Source organism: Esox lucius, chromosome 15, assembly GCF_011004845.1.
Source record: "Esox lucius isolate fEsoLuc1 chromosome 15, fEsoLuc1.pri, whole genome shotgun sequence".
Classification (NCBI taxonomy): Eukaryota; Metazoa; Chordata; class Actinopteri; order Esociformes; family Esocidae; genus Esox; species Esox lucius.
The window spans coordinates 420,001-439,805 of record NC_047583.1 but is presented as its reverse complement, the minus strand read 5'-3'; the positions used below and the strand labels follow the sequence as shown (position 1 = coordinate 439,805).

At 43.8% G+C, this 19,805-nt stretch overlaps 1 protein-coding gene across 4 annotated transcripts in view; it reads right to left on the bottom strand.

Annotated features, from left to right (window-relative positions):
- Nucleotides 1–10,104: 10,104 nt before the first annotated feature.
- The window catches only part of LOC105016068 (homeobox-containing protein 1), a 17,271-nt gene continuing 7,570 nt past the window's right edge, over nt 10,105–19,805 (bottom strand). Inside the window, exons 2-10 of one of the 4 annotated variants that reach the window (XM_029125332.2) lie at nt 19,359–19,805; nt 18,239–18,324; nt 17,177–17,287; nt 12,853–13,009; nt 12,164–12,246; nt 11,971–12,066; nt 11,785–11,879; nt 11,312–11,395; nt 10,105–10,815 (exon numbers count right to left, since the gene is read on the bottom strand). The exon at nt 19,359–19,805 is cut by the window's right edge and continues 123 nt beyond it. In XM_029125332.2, coding sequence (XP_028981165.1) covers nt 10,456–10,815; nt 11,312–11,395; nt 11,785–11,879; nt 11,971–12,066; nt 12,164–12,246; nt 12,853–13,009; nt 17,177–17,287; nt 18,239–18,324; nt 19,359–19,805 — 1,519 coding nt within the window. In that variant the 3' untranslated portion in view covers nt 10,105–10,455. The remainder of the gene's footprint in view (nt 10,816–11,311; nt 11,396–11,784; nt 11,880–11,970; nt 12,067–12,163; nt 12,247–12,852; nt 13,010–17,176; nt 17,288–18,238; nt 18,325–19,358) is intronic. The other 3 variants (XM_029125333.2, XM_029125334.2, XM_029125335.2) reach the window with 3 other exon arrangements.

Genomic DNA, 19,805 nt, shown 5'->3' with positions numbered 1-19,805 from the left:
CTCATTCAGTGTTTCAGCATCATCCCAATGAAGGCATATTGTGTTTATTATGTACATATATATGAGAGCAAACCCCCAATGAATGCAACCAACTGTTACTGGGAGACATTTTTTAGAGAGTATGTATGCATCTTCCTGTATAATATATGCATTTTCTGTATATATGTATCAATGACAACCCTGGTCCAGAGCTCAGCAATATTACACCTGCTGTATGTGGCCTTAGATCTACAGGTTAGTCTTCAACTTAAGTCAGTCCCTCCAGGATTAACTACGGACTAATCTGGAAACAGGACACTCATGAATTACTAACTCAACCTCCCCCCATTAAAGCCAGTCCACTGCAGGACTGTTCCTTTACACTACTGCTTGTCCAGTGAACCTCATCCGATACACTGCCACTACTCAATCACCTGGCCAACAGGACCTCATGTTGGTAGAGGATTCTAATGGGAAACCTTTCCCCAGAATAGACATTGACTACAGTAGAGCCTCTCCAACACAACCTCTAACTGGCCACATTCCATTTCTGTCCTGAGCTGTTTTCTCTCAGGTGTTAAGAAATCAACGCTAAAGCAGTAGGAGCTGGAGGAAGAAGCAAGGACAGAAAAGGAATTGGACTGGATCTTCTGACTGTACAACTGTTCTGCTGTGGTTGTCTCCAATAGCAGCCTGCACTCTTTAAGCCTTGAATCAGACTTCAGATAAGTACATAGAACATATGATATTATGAATAAGATGGACTTAAAGGGGAACAAACATCACATGATTATCAATCTGAAATCTCTTTCCACCTCTAACCCTTGAATAGCCCAGCCTGCAAACTGATCATTTGTTTAGGAGAAACTATGTTTTCTGACCTAATAGAAGATTGAGCAGGACATCACCCCTTCTCCCTAAATGACCTGCTGCACATCTGAACCTCCTAGAGATTCTGATTGGTGGTGATGTCTGATGCAGTGTGAGGTCACTTTAAGAACAGTGTTTCAATTGATGGTGATGTCTGATGCAGTGTGAGGTCACTTTAAGAACAGTGTTTTGATTGGTGGTGATGTCTGATGCAGTGTGAGGTCACTTTAAGAACAGTGTTTTGATTGATGGTGATGTCTGATGCAGTGTGAGGTCACTTTAAGAACAGTGTTTTGATTGGTGGTGATGTCTGACACAGGTCACTTTTGTGTTAATGTTGCAGGTTCAATAATCAAATAGGGTGATAATGAGGCTGTGGTTCACCTTTAAGTCTATAAAACATTTAGTTGGATTTTGTTTTACTGAACTCTGAACTCATCTCAAGTCTTTGGTGCACAGAGAACAGGGAGCGATTGTGGACCCACACGGCTGATCTGTGACGAGCTCTGTTTTGTGCCTCTTCCAGGAGCCTTGAGTTACCTGTTATTATTATCATGATCATTAACAACTGTCATCAATCATTTGCTTTTGTTGACTTTGTGTGTGTGTGTGTGTGTGTGTGTGTGTGTGTGTGTGTGTGTGTGTGTGTGTGTGTGTGTGTGTGCGCGCACGTGCATATTAAGACTTAAAAATCTAAGCACAAGTTTGGGTTTTGATTAATTTAATTGGTCCATGTAATTCTATGCTGAAATCCAAAGAATAATCATGTATTATAATGCATTTATAATTTTATTTTTTATCGTCTGGACAATAACCTCCCTGTAAAGGAAATAATTAAAAAAAGAATTGATTTACAGATTTATTTTCTCTGCAGTTGTTTTTTTATGAGACTAATTGAAAAGCTTATATAATTCTCAAGTCATGCCTACAAATCTTGTAAGCTAAACACAAAACAAAACATTTGTAATAAAAATTCCATAAAAGTTGGAACACTGTGTTAAATATAAATCAAACCAGAATGCAATAATGTGCAAGTCATTAAAACCCTATATTCAATAGAAAATAGTACAAAGACAAAGTATCAAATGTTGAAACTGAGACATTTTATTGTTTTTTGAAAAGTATATGCCCACTTTGAATTTGATGCCAGCAACACATTTCAGAAAATTTGGGACAAAGACTGGAAAAGTTGTATAATGCTAAAAAACTAAACCTGGTAGAACATCACACAACTAATTAAGTCAATTGGCAACAGGTCACTAACATGATTGGGTATTAACAAAGCATCCCAGAGAGGATGAGTCTTTCAGAAGTAAAGATGGGGAGGGGTTCACCAATATGTGAAAGACCACGCGGGCAAATAGTGCAACAATTTAAGAATAAAGTTTCTCAACGTAGTTTCTCAAAGAGTTTGGGGATCTCATCATTTACAGTATGTAGTATCATTAAAAGATTCAGAGAATCTGGAGAAATCTCTGTATGCAAGGGACAAGGCTGAAAACCAATATTGGATGACCGTGATCTTCAGGCCCTCAGATGGCACTGCATTAAAATAGAAACGATTCTGTAGGGGAAGACACTGCATGGGCTCAGGAACACTTCCGAATACCATTGTGAACACAGCACGTCGCTGCATCCACAAAGTTAAAACTCCGCCATACAAAGAAGAAAACATATATAAACAAGATCCAGAAACTCAGCCCTCTTCAACTGGGCCTGTGCTCATTTAAGATTGACTGAGGTGAAGTGGAAAACTGTCCTGTGGTCTGATGAGTCAGGCTTTTTATCTGGGCACAGTTTAAAAGCCAGCATCTGTGATGGTAACGAGGTGCATTAGTGCACATGGCATGGGTGACTTGCACATCTGTGAAGGCACCATTAATGCTGAACAATATATACAGGTTTTGGAGCACCATATGTTGCCATCCAGATTAGGTCTTTTTCAGGGAAGGCCTGGCTTATTTCAGCAAGGGTTAGGGTAGCCTGTATGGCAGTATGTTGCCAACAGCATGACTCCGTTGTAAGAGTCCGGGTGCTAAACGGGCCTGCCTGCAGTCCAGACCTGTCACCCCCTGAAAACACCTGGCACATTATGAAACGGAAAATATGACAAATGAGACCCGGAACTGTTGAGCATCTCCAATCCTATATCAAGAAAGAATGGGAAAACATTTCACTTTCAGAACTACAGCAGTTGGTCTCCTCAGTTCCCAAACACTTACAAAGTATTGTTTAGAGGTGCTGCAGCATAGTGGTGAACATGCCCCTGTCCCAGCCTTTTTTTTAAATGTATTGCTGACATCAAATAAAAAATGGGCATGTTTTCCAAAAACAATAACATTTCTCAAATTCAACAGTTGATTTGTTGTCTTTGTACTATTTTCAATAACATTTTGGGATAAATTATTTGCACATCATTGCATTCTGCTCTTATTTGCATTTTACGCAGCATCAAAAAAAATTTGGAAACAGGGTTGTTTGTGTTTGTGTATATATACAGTATCTCACAAAAGTGAGTACACCCCTCACATTTTTGCAAATATTTGATTATATCTTTTCATGTGACAACACTGAAGAAATGACACTTTGCTACAATGTAAAGTAGTGAGTGTGTGTGTGTGTGTGTGTGTGTGTGTGTGTGTATATATATGTGTGTGTGTGTGTGTGTATATACACTCACCTAAAGGATTGTTAGGAACACCTGTTCAATTTCTCATGAATGCAATTATCTAATCAATCAATCACATGGCAGTTGCTTCAATGCATTTAGGGGTGTGGTCGTGGTCAAGACAATCTCCTGAACTCCAAACTGAATGTCAGAATGGGAAAGAAAGGTGATTTAAGCAATTCTGAGCATGGCATGGTTGTTGGTGCCAGACGGGCCGGTCTGAGTATTTCACAATCTGCTCAGTTACTGGGATTTTCACGCACAACCATTTCTAGGGTTTACAAAGAATGGTGTGAAAAGGGAAAAACATCCAGTATGCGGCAGTCCTGTGGGCGAAAATGCCTTGTTGATGCTAGAGGTCAGAGGAGAATGGGCCGACTGATTCAAGCTGATAGAAGAGCAACTTTGACTGAAATAACCACTCGTTACAACCGAGGTATGCAGCAAAGCATTTGTGAAGCCACAACACACACAACCTTGAGGCGGATGGGCTACAACAGCAGAAGACCCCACCGGGTTAATGAAATGGCCAGCCTGCAGTCCCGATCTTTCACCCGTGTGTGTGTGTGTGTGTGTGTGTGTGTGTGTGTGTGTGTGTGTGTGTGTGTGTGTGTGTGTGTGTGTGTGTGTAAATATATATATAAATTTTTGTATGTGTATATATATATATGACTAGGTGTTAAAAAACAGGCTGACACGTGTTCATTGATCATTCTTTTATTTAATTGTTACAATACTAAAATAAACACAAGTAAAAAAAAAAGGGTTTTCAAACAAATGAAAATGTACCAAAGGCATATTGTGTTCTACATTATTACCGAACAGTCTACTGTCCAAAAAAGGCACTAAATTCTGAAATAGGAGATAAAAGGAACTCATTAACTATTTTGATCTGATAGTGATTTTTTCATTTAATATTCATTTACATTTCTAGAATATTTGTTATAGTTCATGTATTCACATATATGTATGAAAGAGGACTGGCAATAGCCATTCTCTTGGAATGTCAATGGCAAAGCCCATCCCACAGATTAAAGGTTAGAGTTGAGTACCAGTCTTCAACAAATACTGTACAACCTTATTGATTGGTTTAGTATACAGTACCAATGTGATTTAGATATAACTACTGTGAGAAAGTACATCCCCTTTAATGTTGTATTTCTTAGCATAATTTGGACATTTGATCTGCCATTAATTATTGACAGATTATTAGAACACAACTCTTATTATTTGTACAGAAATACAATTTCATTATGTGGAAAATCTTTTTAAAACGGATGCAAATTATTAACTTTAAGAGCCAGATGTCCAAAAGGGTCAACTGAACCATCAGCACAGACAGTGTGGAAAAAAAATATTTGATCCCCGGCTGATTTTGTACGTTTGCCCACTGACAAAGAAATTATCAGTCTATCATTTTAATGGTAGGTGTACTTGAACAGTGAGAGACAGAATAACAACAATAAAATCCAGAAAAACACATGTAAACATTTTTATAAATTGATTTGCATTTTAATGAGTAAAATAAGTATTTGATCCCCTCTCAATCTCAACTCTTAAAGGGAGTGCTCCAATATCAGCGTGTTACCTGTATAAAAGACACCTGTCCACAGAAGCAATCAATCAATCAGATTCAAAACCATGGCCTAGACCAAAGAGCTGTCCAAAGATGTCAGGGACAAGATTGTAGACCTACACAAGGCTGGAATGGGCTATATGACCATCGCCAAGCTGCTGAGAGCTGGTGAGAAGGTGACAACAGTTGGTATGATTATTCGCAAATGGAAGAAACACAAAAGAACTGTCAATCTCCCTCGGTCTGGGTCTCCATGCAAGATCTCACCTCGTGGAGTTGCAATGATCATGAGAATGGTGAGGAATCAGCCCAGAACTACACGGGAGGATATTGTCAATGATCTCAAGGCAGCTGGGACCATAGTCACCAAGAAAACAATTGGTAACACACTACACTGTGAAGGTCCCCCTGCTCAAGAAAGCACATGTACTGGCCCATCTGAAGTTTGCCAATGAACATCTGAATGATTCAGAGGAGAACTGGGTGAAAGTGTTGTGGTCAGATGAGACCAAAATCGACCTCTTTGGCATCAACTCAACTTGCCGTATTTGGAGGAGGAGGATTGCTGCCTATGACCCTAAGAACACCATCCCCACCGTCAAACATGGAGGTGGAAACATTATGCTTTGGGGGTGTTTTTCTGCTAAGGGGACAGGACAACTTCATTGCATCAAAGGGACGATGGACGGGGCCATGTACTGTCAAATCTTGGGTGAGAACCTCCTTCCCTCAGCCAGGGCGTTGAAAATGGGTCGTGGATGGGTATTCCAGCATGACAATTACCCAAAACACACGGCCAAGGCAACAAAGGAGTGGCTCAAGAAGCACATTAAGGTCCTGGAGTGGCCTAGCCAGTCTCCAGACCTTAATCCCATAGAAAATCTGTGGAGGGAGATGAAGGTTCCAGTTGCCAAATGTCAGCCTCAAAACCTTAATGACTTGGAGAAGATCTGTAAACAGGAGTGGGACAAAATCCCTCCTGAGATGTGTGCAAACTTGGTGGCCAACTACTGGAAACATCTTACCTCTGTGATTGCCAACAAGGGTTTCGCCACCAAGTACTAAGTGATGTTTTGCAGAGGGGATCAAAAACATATTTCACTCATTAAAATGCAAATCAATTTATAAATTTTTTTACATGTGTTTTTCTGGATTTATTTGTTGTTATTCTGTCTCTCACTGTTCAAATAAACCTACCATTAAAATTATAGACTGATCGTTTCTTTGTCAGTGGGCAAACGTACAAAATCAACAGGCGATAAAATATTTTTTTCCCTCACTATAGACATTTGAGTAATGAGCTAAATATGGTATACCTCTAATCTTTAAAGAATAGAAAATGTCTCAGAAACCTGAAGGAAGAAGCTTTGCCTTTGAGTGACTGAAAATAATAGGGCAATAAAATACAGAAGGCAGATTGTGCATATTTCAAAATAAAAAAATTAAAAAAAGTATTTAATGAATCAAAAAGATTCATCTCATACTATAATACTACACATTACAGATGGATCAACAATCAACAAATAAAATATTTCTTTCCACCTCTTGTTATTAGAATAGTCTTGTTTTTAGAATCTCTTTTTGTGAGGTACATATTTAATACATAAAAGCAGGTTAGTGGCTAGCTGAACCTCTGAAGCTGCCTCTCTTAATACACATAGAATGACTTAAAGGGACAGTTCACTTCAACTTTCTCTTAATATAATCTCTGAATATTGAATATTGCGTGCTGGCCGGCCAACAGGCCTTCACAACAAACCAATGTTTCCCAAACATCTCAATACCTCAAAAGTGTTTTAATAATGAGCTTGGAACACAAGATATCTCTTGTAGATCTGTCCATGAGAATGTTTCTCAATCGCTTGGGATTAAGGTCAGCTGATTTCATCAAAATCGACGGATCTACACAACAAAACCACTTTTGAGTCTGGTCAACTTACATTTTAAGGTGAACTACCCCTTTAAGTTCAGAAATTGAGATATTAATGTATGTAACTTATTCACATTAAAAGCAGCAACCTGGGAGTTGAGGGGAACTAGCTTTTAGGGAAGGGGAGGTAGGGGGGAAGTTAGTGTTTAAAACCATAGACAATGATAGAGCATCTTCACTTGCACTGAACAAAAATATAAACCCAAAAGTGTTTGTCTCATGTTTAATGAGCAGAAATTGTCCATATGCAAAACAAACTTATTTCTCATAATAAATTAGCAAAAATGTTTTTTCATCCTTATAGTGAGCATTTCTCTTATGCCCAAATAAAACACTGACCTGTCAGGTGAGGCACATAAAGAAGCTGTCTGCATAGACAAGGGCTGCTTTCTTTCATTCCTGGAGGGTGAAAACATTTTTTTCATTCTTTCCTTTTAATCAGGGACTAATTCAGACCTGGGACCAGTGCTATTAACTACCAGGTAAAATAAAAAGGCGGATCTGAAGTGTTTCGTCCCTCCTGGAATGAGTTTGGGCAGTCCTGGTTTACAGTAAACTGCATGATCACATGACAGATGAGCCTTGTGCTGGGGACAACTAAAGGCCACTCTACCGTACAGTAAAATGTGAAGTTCTGCCACAAACACAATGCCACAGAAGTCTCAAGTATTTAGGGAGTAAGACTGGCGTTCTGACTGCAAGAATGTCCATCAGACTTGTTTTCAGGTATTTGCTGGTCTTTCATTGGCTGAAAAATTCCCTGGTCATCCATGTCCTGTATCATCACCAGACATGTCCCCCAATAAATGTTTGTGATAATCTGGATGGACGTGTACCACAGCATGTTCCAGTTCCTGCCAAAGTCCAGTAAGTTCACACAGCCATTGAGGAGGACATAACAATGAACAGGCCACCACCTGATGGTGGTCACAACAGATACAGATACAAGGCCTTTACCCTGTCATGTGAAATCCATAGATTTGGAACTAATTACATCATTTGAATTGACTGGATTTCTTTTATAACTGTAACTTAGTAGATGTTACGTTTATATTTTTGTTCAGTGTGTTTCCCATGGTGAATATGACCACAGGGTTAGGGCTTATGAAGCAACCTCTGTCTGACATACTGGCTACATTAAATTGAAGTATTTCACAGCCCATGATAAAATTACCTTCAGGACACCAGAGGCCTCTATTATTATCTATGGTTGAACATCAAACAACCTTTACCCTTGACCCCTTACCTTTAAACCCGTGTTAGCCAGCAGATCAGTCTCTCTTCCTCTTATTGCCTGCCCGGTCTGTCAATCATTCAGGACGACCAATAAGCTACGAGGGTAGGAAACTGAAGCACCATGGTAACTTACTCCCATAAAGTGACATTTTTAAAAGAGAAAATACAATCTAAAAGTATCTTAGATAACAGCTTGTGTTTAGAACACGTCATGGCATATAAAGCATAATATATAAAGTACAGAAAAAGATGATTTTGCATTAGAATAATAGGGACATTTGTAATGTGCCTCTGATTTTTTTTTAACCTTAATTATTGTCTTCTCAACTGGGGAATGGGATTAAAACACCTCAGTCAGGCCTGAGGAGAATTTCAGAACTTGAACCCATGGTTCAGTCATCTTCACAAGGCCATTCAAACTTCAAGAAACTATAAGTACTGAAAGTAAAGGAGGTGGAATTCAAATCAAATAGGGCCTTAAATTAGCTCTATATATGGTTTGATGTTATTTAAAGAGGATTTGCCCAATAATAACATGCTCACACACCTTACCTTATTACTTTCATGGATAATTTGCAGAAGTCTGTAATAGTTGTTATCACTATGGATATGGGTTTCACCGTCAGAATGAAAAACCATCTAATATCACGTTGCAAAACAGTAAATAGTTAAGGTTAAAAGCTAAAAAATAACAAATGCTTTGGGTAAAGCTTCAAAATGCTTATAGTCACTCCAATAATGATCACATCCAGCCCTCATTACTATTATAGTCACCCCAATAATGATCACATCCAGCCCTCATTACTATTATAGTCACCCCAATAATGATGACATCCAGCCCTCATTACTATTATAGTCACCCCAATAATGATCACATCCCTCATTACCATTATAGTCACCCCAATAATGATCACATCCAGCCCTCATTACTGTTATAGTCACCCCAATAATGAACACATCCAGCCCTCATTACTATTATAGTCACCCCAATAATGATCACATCCAGCCCTCATTACTGTTATAGTCACCCCAATAATGATCACATCCAGCCCTCATTACTGTTATAGTCACCCCAATAATGATCACATCCAGCCCTCATTACTGTTATAGTCACCCCAATAATGATCACATCCAGCCCTCATTACTGTTATAGTCACCCCAATAATGATCACATCCAGCCCTCATTACTGTTATAGTCACCCCAATAATGATCACATCCAGCCCCTCTGCACGAATATCATTATCCATCTCTCCTTCTGGACGTAACTTGTATGTTCATCAACTGTCTTCATCTTTTAGATGATGGGGGTAGTTTATCAGAATTTGCTAGTAATAATATAATGAACGTCTGATTTCACTGGGGACGTAGCCAGCCGGGGTGGTGCTACAAGGAATAAACAGGCTTCTACAACGTCACAACCCTCCCCACCACTGATGACCCTACACAGCCACAATGGAATGGGAACAGAGAGAGACAGACAGGGACGAACAGACAGAGAGGCACAGACAGAGAGAAGGACAGACAGAGAGAAGGACAGACAGAGAGAAGGACAGACAGAGAGGAGGACAGACAGAGAGGAGGACAGACAGAGAGGAGGACAGACAGAGAGAAGGACAGACAGAGAGGAGGACAGACAGAGAGAAGGACAGACAGAGAGAAGGACAGACAGAGAGGAGGACAGACAGAGAGGAGGACAGACAGAGAGGCACAGACAGAGAGAAGGACAGACAGAGAGGAGGACAGACAGAGAGAAGGACAGACAGAGAGAAGGACAGACAGAGAGAAGGACAGACAGAGAGAAGGACAGACAGAGAGGAGGACAGACAGAGAGGAGGACAGACAGAGAGGAGGACAGACAGAGAGAAGGACAGACAGAGAGAAGGACAGACAGAGATAAGGACAGACAGAGAGGGACAGTGTTGTGAAGGAGCCGCAAGGAACACTGAGGAGAATATACACAGAAAAGAGAGAGGAAGGAAGATGTCTGTGAGGTAAAAGAGGAGAAGGGAGAGAGGGCATCCAATAGACTCAGATGCACCAGGATTTCAAGGAGAAGGAACTAATCAGAAAGCCAAAGCAGGGGTCATCCATGCTTTGTGTGAGGTATTTGGGTCCCATACATCTATCCACACAATGGCTTTTCCTTCTCCCCCTCCCTGTCACCCCTCCCCCCTCATGCTCAGACTTCCTTCCCCTTAATCATTGTCCAGCACCTCTGTCTTGATGTCACTTCCTGTACCGCCTAGGGCCAATTCTCCCCCCGCCTGCGTGGCCAGTGCCAGGATGCTGTGATTGACGGCTGCCATCTCCACAGCCAGGGCGATGGGGTCCTGGTGCTCCAGCGCATTGCTGTTATTGGTAGAGGAGTCGTCCTGGAGGGAGGGGGGAGACCAGGACACACCCGTCAGTCTGGAACCTTCTGTCCCCACCCCTTGGGCATGACCTGCCCCCGATAGCAAGGAACGACCAATCAGAGAGCTGGCCCTCTGGGCAGCAAAGCCCCCCCTGCCCAAGCCAGGCCAAGCCGCCAGCCAGCCGGGGAGCAGGGTGGGCACCTGCAACCGCAAGAGGGGAGGAGTCAGGGGTCACATTTACACATCTCAACAGTCTAAAGCTTTTGGGCTTCAAGCCCAACGCACTTTACTGAGCCAATCTACTAAGCAAAACCACACTGCGCATTACATTGGCCAGTTTTGTTTGTTTGACAACCCTGACCAACACTGTGCGAACAGACAAGGATAGGCAAAGACATAGATAGGCAAAGACATGGACAGGCAAAGACACGGATAGGGAAAGACTTAGATAGGGAAAGACAAGGATAGGGAAATACATGGATAGGTACAGACAAGGATAGGGAAATACATGGATAGGCAAAAACATGGACAGGGAAAGACATGGATAGGCAAAGTTTTCTGTGTTGCTTTCCACTGTCTGCTTTAGACTATTGAGATGCCCTGTTGTTGGGAAATGGAGGCCAGCTGGTTACCATGGTCACAGGGATAATGTCACCCATAATGCAGTGCAACAGCTGTTCTCCCAGAGGTTACCGACCTGGGTGGGAGAAGACAGGTCTAGACGGCTGAGACCAAAAGGCCTGGTCACAGCTCTCTTCTCAAACAGAGGGACATCACAGCCCTGGAGAGAAACACCCCATGTTAAACCGCCCCATGTAACATAGAAGGATCTTGGCCAGGAGATACATGGGGTTATCCATGTTATTTATCATAGCCCCACCCCTACAAACATAGAAGGATCTTGGCCAGGAGATACATGGGGTTATCCATGTTATTTATCATAGCCCCACCCCTACAAACATAGAAGGATCTTGGCCAGGAGATACATGGGGTTATCCATGTTATTTATCACAGCCCCACCCCTACAAACATAGAAGGATCTTGGCCAGGAGATACATGGGGTTATCCATGTTATTTATCACAGCCCCACCCCTACAAACGTACAATGGTCTTGGCCGTCTATTCAAGGCATAAGGTGCTGGACCAGTCCACTTTGGTAGGGCTGGTTACCTGATCAGTGAAGTCATTCCCATCAATGTCATCGCTGTTAGAGTGTCCTCCAGGACTCTGGACATCAATGCCATGGCTCTCCAGGATTGCTGCTTCTTCGGAAAAAACAGAACTGGCCATAACATGTCTGAGCTCTAAACAAATGCACACACAAACATTCACCCCCCAAGGGGTCGAAAACGTTACCTATGTTGGCTCGTCTCTTGATCTCCTTGCGGCGGTTGGCAAACCAGTTGTAGACCTTCAGAGATGTCACTCTCTCCAGATCTGACAGCTTCTTCCCTACACACACACACACACACACACACACACACATTATTCAGTGTTCCAAGTGACCTTAGTGGAAAGCCCTTGACCTCTTTGTCTAGTTGGTTCTCACCAGGTCTCTGGATGACTGAGTTACAAGCATTGGCAATCTCCTCTCGCTTAGCTTCATCAGGATACTGGTTCTCATTGAAGTAACTGTAAGATAGAAAATCATTTGAAAGGTAACATTCTCTGTCCTCTTGGTTTCCTCTTTTTATTGCTTACCCCTAATCACAACCTGAATCTATTTTATTGTTGGAGTTTACATACTGAGACCTTCACTTATGAGGACAGAAGACACATGTTGCTGCCATACAATCACTGGTGAGCATATAAGAATGTGACATGAGAGGTGAGAATATCCTCCATTCATTTACAGTTGACAATTCTATTATGGATCCATCCACATACAGAGAGACAATGGGATATCTGGGTACAGTTAAAGGTTTGGAGGAGGCTTGAAGTGGTGATCATATTCTATATCTCACTGGGGCAGGTGGACCACAGCCCACGGAAAGACACTGTTCAGGTTGTTTTGGTCTGATCTGTTTCAGTAATAGACCTTGGCCGCTGCTCAGCAGAGTGAAGCCAAAGCAGGACATTTGACATTTCTTTGCTTGAGCTCTTGTTCTGGTTGTGAAATATTGTCTTTATTGTTGTGGAGCTCCTGCAACTAAAATACAGACACTTATTTCAGTCCGTTAAGTCGATTGGTGCCCTCCTTCTAAACCAGCCTCATCCGGTTTCTCTCCTCACCCTCACCTCTCCATCACAGACAGACATTCTTTCCTCCAGGTGAAGCGACTGCCACGACGCAAACGGAAGCTCCCAGGGGTGGAGCTTATTGGAGGCGGAGTCTGTTGCCACTCAACCACATCTTCCAGAGTCACAGGAGCAGGCCGCATCGTCAGAGTGGCACCTGGAGACACAACCACCATGTGACCATGGAGACAACCACCGGGTAACCATGGAGACAACCACCACATCACTATGGAGACAGAATAGGATGTAACCATGGGTGTATCAGTGTGGTGAAACATTCTTGATGTTTGAAATTGACTTAAAAAAAAGTAATTTACATTGTTCTGCAGTCATTTACATTGTTTATTACATTTATGATGATCCAGCACCTTATTTAGAAGGATTAAGTATTCTGCAGAACAGAGACTATAGTACTGTGATTTGGTGATTACTGTCATTCTGTAGAACAGAGTATATAGTACTGTGATTTGGTGATAGCTGTCAACTACGAACCTGGTCACACTAGGCTGTATCTGCATCCCTGTCTAAAGTAGTGTCTGAGTACACATTTTTTAATATTTGAAGGGACTGGAAGTCCACATGAGGATCATTTTTATTTTTGGCTTAGAGAAGTGGGGTTATGTTAAGGGAAAATAATATTCTGAATGGGAATACAGTAATGTTTGATGTCCCTACAAAGAGGGTCAAATATCAAAATATGTGCAGAAATATGGAGTCATTTATCTAATGGGTTTTTCTGTTCTCTCCACAGCAACATTAACCCAGTGGTTCAAAATCAGGGTACCCTGGGGGTACCCTGGGGGTACCTGGCCATTCCACAGGGGTTCCGTGAGACATCTCATGACACCATAGGCTTACTAGGAAAATTAGCATGAGGGGGTACTTCAGGGGTACACTGAGCTACAGCAAAAAGTCTGTTGGTGGTACAGTAACGAAGGTTGGGAACCACTGACCTAATGGACAATGAATGCTGATTGACATTGACTGACACACACAGACACACACTGAATGGTAGAGTTGTGACAGAGGTGCATTGGGACTGTCCATAAAAACATGTTGATATGCCAGTGGGTTCTGCTTTACAAGACAACCATCATCCTGTTCTTCCTGGAACTAGAATGTAATTCACATCTTAACTACTAATGTAATCTGTACACTAGATGAAAACGGCAACACAGACCCTCAGTTGAAATCTGGGCCTGGAGTTTCTAATCACTGCTGGCTGTAATTGGAGTCCTGGGGAACCAGTGGCATGAATCAGTCAAGGACTATGTAGAGCTGAGCTGGAGGCCCGGATGTGGATGTCCCTGCTGAAAGTCAAGCTGCTCACTATCAGTGGATCTGTAGGTGCTATGCCGACACTGTCCACCAGGGTACGCCACTACACCCTCCCCTCTAGACAGATCTGTAGGTGCTATGCCGACACTGTCCACCAGAGTACGCCACTACACCCTCCCCTCTAGACAGATCTGTAGGTGCTATGCCGACACTGTCCACCAGAGTACGCCACTACACCCTCCCCTCTAGACAGATCTGCAGGTGCTATGCCGGCACTGTCCACCAGGGTACGCCACTACACCCTCCCCTCAACACAGACAGAGAGGCCAGCGTGATTTCACAAGTTTGCTTTTTATTAAAAATCATTTTATACCAGGGTAATATACAGTCAGACACCAGTAGTCATTAAGGCCAAGGTATAGTCATTAGCATAATGTCTTAATGAGGTTCATACAGTGCTTAAAGCACTTTACATTTTTACTCAATTGTTGCAGTGATGTATTAGTAACACCAGAACTACTACTGCTCCTGCTCAAACACCTGCCATTAATGAGCATTTGAATATTCATGGCTGTCATAGCTTATTGGCTGCTGTGCCCAGAGGGCAGGGAGGAACATAGGAAATGGGAAGTGACACATTTGGACACAGTATGGAGTCACAGACACACAATGGACTGGAACGGAACAGCCTGGGGGACTGAGAGGGACCAATACTAACATTTTGAGGGAGGGTCTTGAACACTGCGTGGGTCTGCAGGGTAGTCTATGATACCCAGGATGCACAGGGGCAGGTATTGACTTAGATTTGGCATCACGGCCCCCCTAAAACAGGACAGACTGGCCACAAAAACAATTCACAACATATATGGTGGATTTAGAAGATGCACTACTTTATAGCCCTAGAATGACAGAACTAGGACTCAAATTTCATATAACTCTGTCTGCCCTCTCAGAGAGAGAGACAGTGAATGAGAGACAGAGACAGAGAGACCGACAGAGAGAGACAGTGAACGAGAGAGACAGTGAACGAGAGAGACAGTGAACGAGAGACTGAGAGAGACAGTGAACGAGAGACTGAGAGAGACAGTGAACGAGAGACTGAGAGAGACAGTGAACGAGAGACTGAGAGAGACAGTGAACGAGAGACCAAGACACCGACAGAGAGAGAGAGAAAGAGAGTCCGACAGAGAGAGACAGTGAACGAGAGAGACAGTGAACGAGAGAGACAGTGAACGAGAGACTGAGAGAGACAGTGAACGAGAGACTGAGAGAGACAGTGAACGAGAGACTGAGAGAGACAGAGAGAGAGAGAAAGAAAGAGAGCCCGACAGAGAGAGAGAGAGAGAGAGAGACCGACAGAGAGAGAGAGAGAGAGAGAGAGAGAGAGAGAGAGAGAGAGACCGACAGAGAGAGAGAGAGAGACCGACAGAGAGAGAGAGAGAGACCGACAGAGAGAGAGAGAGAGACCGACAGAGAGAGAGAGAGAGAGAGAGAGAGAGAGAGAGACCGACAGAGAGAGAGAGAGAGAGAGAGAGAGAGAGAGAGAGACCGACAGAGAGAGAGAGAGAGAGAGAGACCGACAGAGAGAGAGAGAGAGAGAGAGAGAGAGAGAGACCGACAGAGAGAGACAGTGAACGAGAGAGACAGTGAACGAGAGAGACAGTGAACGAGAGACTGAGAGAGACAGTGAACGAGAGACTGAGAGAGACAGTGAACGAGAGACTGAGAGAGACAGTGAACGAGAGACTGAGAGAGACAGAGAGAGAGAGAAAGAAAGAGAGCCCGACAGAGAGAGAGAGAGAGAGAGACCGAGACCGACAGAGAGAGAGAGAGAGACCGACAGAGAGAGAGAGAGAGACCGACAGAGAGAGAGAGAGAGAGAGAGAGACCGACAGAGAGAGAGAGAGAGAGACCGACAGAGAGAGAGAGAGAGAGACCGACAGAGAGAGAGAGAGAGAGAGAGAGAGAGAGAGAGAGAGACCGACAGAGAGAGAGAGAGAGAGACCGAGAGAGAGAGAGAGAGAGAGAGAGAGAGAGAGAGCGACAGAGAGAGAGAGAGAGAGACCGACAGAGAGAGAGAGAGAGAGAGACCGACAGAGAGAGAGAGAGAGAGAGAGAGAGAGAGAGAGAGAGAGAGAGACCGACAGAGAGAGAGAGAGAGAGAGACCGACAGAGAGAGAGAGAGAGAGACCGACAGAGAGAGAGAGAGAGAGAGAGAGAGAGAGAGACCGACAGAGAGAGAGACCGACAGAGAGAGAGAGAGAGAGACCGACAGAGAGAGAGAGAGAGAGAGAGAGACCGACAGAGAGAGAGAGAGACCGACAGAGAGAGAGAGAGACCGACAGAGAGAGAGAGAGAGAGAGACCGACAGAGAGAGAGAGAGAGAGAGAGACCGACAGAGAGAGAGAGAGAGAGAGAGAGAGAGAGAGAGAGAGAGACCGACAGAGAGAGAGAGAGAGAGAGAGACCGACAGAGAGAGAGAGAGAGAGAGAGAGAGAGAGACCGACAGAGAGAGAGAGAGAGAGACCGACAGAGAGAGAGAGAGAGAGACCGACAGAGAGAGAGAGAGAGAGAGAGACCGACAGAGAGAGAGAGAGAGAGAGACCGACAGAGAGAGAGAGAGAGAGACCGACAGAGAGAGAGAGAGAGAGACCGACAGAGAGAGAGAGACCGACAGAGAGAGAGAGAGAGAGAGAGAGAGACCGACAGAGAGAGAGAGAGAGAGAGAGAGACCGACAGAGAGAGAGAGAGAGAGAGAGAGAGAGACCGACAGAGAGAGAGAGAGACCGACAGAGAGAGAGACAGACCGACAGAGAGAGAGACAGACCGACAGAGAGAGAGACAGACCGACAGAGAGAGAGAGACCGACAGTCCTCTAGTAGTGAATGGAACGAGTGGAACAGCTGAAGAGGGACTGGACAGAGGGAAGAAGGCTGGTGTGGTTGGGGGGGCTGAGGATGGGGTCTGCGGGGGTGTTGAGGAGGGTGGGGGCATGGTGTGACTGGACAGGGGGCTTGGCATGGGGGGGGCGGGGGGGGGGCATTACCGGGGGTGGTCTTCTCCAGCTGGTACCAACGATAGAAAGCCCTCTTCTTCTGTTCACTCAGGTCTGATCCTTGCTGCAACAGCCAATGGGAGATACGGCTCTGACTGATACCTGGAGGGGAGGCATTCATTAACCCCATTCATTAACCTTAACCCTAACCCCCTTCATTAACCCTAACCCCCTTCATTAACCCTAACCCCCTTCATTAACCCTAACCCCCTTCATTAACCCTAACCCTAACACCACTTATTAACCCTAACCCCATTCATTAACCCTAACCCTAACACCATTCATTAACCCCATTCATTAACCTTAACCCTAACCCCATTCATTAACCCTAACACCATTCATTAACACAATTAATTAACCCTAACCCCATTCATTAACCCTAACACCATTCATTAACACAATTAATTAACCCTAATCCCATTCATTAACCCTAACCCCATTCATTAACCCTAACCCCATTCATTAACCCTAACCCTAACACCACTTATTAACCCTAACACCATTCATTAACCCCATTCATTAACCTTAACCATTAACCCTAACACCATTCATTAACCCTAACACCATTCATTAACACAATTAATTAACCCTAACACCATTCATTAACCCTAACACCATTCATTAACACAATTAATTAACCCTAACACAATGAATTAACCCTAACACCATTCATTAACCCAATTCATTAACCCTAACACAATTAATTAACATTAACACCATTCATTAACCCTAACACCATTCATTAACCCTAACACCATTCATTAACCCTAACACCATTCATTAACCCTAACACCATTCATTAACCCTAACACCATTCATTAACCCTAACACCATTCATTAACCCTAACACCATTCATTAACCCTAACACCATTCATTAACCCTAAAACCATTCATTAACCCTAACACCATTCATTAACATTAACACCATTCATTAACATTAACACCATTCATTATCACTGAGGGGACATTTCTCATTCAATCCTTACAAAAACGTAAGAGCTGTTTCTGTTTTCAGGATACAACCCAGCTGAATAGTCAGGGGACAGACTGACCTGTGACCTGAGCCACCACAGCCTGAGAGATGCGCCTGTTACCCAGGAACGCCTTGATCTCCTCCTTGATTATGGCACTGTCCCTTCTGAGAGAGAGACAGTCAGAGAAGGAAAGACAGACAGAGTGAGAGACAGACAGATGGGCTACTATCAATGTACACACTCAGTGACCATAGCCTGGCTACAGAGACAGGACTCCGTGACCATAGCCTGGCTACAGAGACAGGACTCCGTGACCATAGCCTGGCTACAGAGACAGGACTCCGTGACCATAGCCTGGCTACAGAGACAGGACTCTGTGACCATAGCCTGGCTACAGAGACAGGACTCCGTGACCATAGCCTGGCTACAGAGACAGGACATCATACAAAAACATGGGTGGTCAGAGAAGAGACATTTTGTAAACACTGTGATTCAAGAGAAGTTGAAAATGAACAGCACTTCCTACTTCACTGCTTTAAGTAAGAGTCAATTAGAGATATCTATTTATTGAAATTTAAATAAGTGAGAGACGAGGCAGAGAGACAGTGAGAGACGAGGCAGAGAGACAGTGAGAGACGAGGCAGAGAGACAGTGAGAGACGAGGCAGAGAGACAGTGAGAGAGAGGCAGAGAGACAGTGAGAGAGAGGCAGAGACAGTGAGAGAGAGGCAGAGACAGTGAGAGAGAGGCAGAGAGACAGTGAGAGAGAGACAGTGAGAGAGAGGCAGAGAGACAGGCAGAGAGACAGTGAGATGGGGTGATGAATAAGGAGAATTTTAGAGGAAGCATGAAAGTAAGGGAGAATAACAGAGCTGGATAGGAGGTCCAGTGGAGGGCTGGGTGAAAGCAGAAACAAACGAAAGCAAAGGGAATGTGTGTTGTATGTGTCCAGTCAGAGGGAAGGTGTTGTGTGAGAACATGGAACATACAATCTGCCTTCTGTAGGTCGATACTCAGCCTTCTAATTTACATTTCTATTGATTCCTTTCACGAGGAATGTGAGGGAGAATCAGAAGCAGTGCTGAGCTGTACTTTTCCCTGCCTCCATTTCATTTTCATCAATTCACTTGGATTTCTAACAGCTCACTACAGGAGGTGACAGGGGTTACACAACGTTAGAAACATTAAGGGAGTCATACCTCATGAGTTCCTCCACTTTGTCGTCCACATCTAACTCCTCCTCGCTCCCCTCCAAGCCGTAGCTTCTCCCCATCACAGCGCTGCTGACTGGGAAACGGGGTGGTGACAGCTTTCCATTCGTCATGGCAACCAGCTCGCCGCTGCCACCAACCCCACGTCCGTTCTGAGCCACCACTGCCATAGCAACAGGGGCGGACACAACCGTTGGCGGGGGCGGTGACATATCATAGTTGTTGCTAGGTGAAGGTGACAGGCTACTCCCACCACTCCCATTTCCACGGTAACCAGTCTGTGTGGCGGTCGTTGACGTGGATGAAGAGGCTGTGACGTTACTGGACAAGGAAGACAATGTTGTATTGGCATTGCTATTGGACGGTGGCCCCTGGTAGGCAACTTGGGGCTGCGTCTGTGAACGGTGTCCAAACTTATGTCCATGCTGTCGGTCC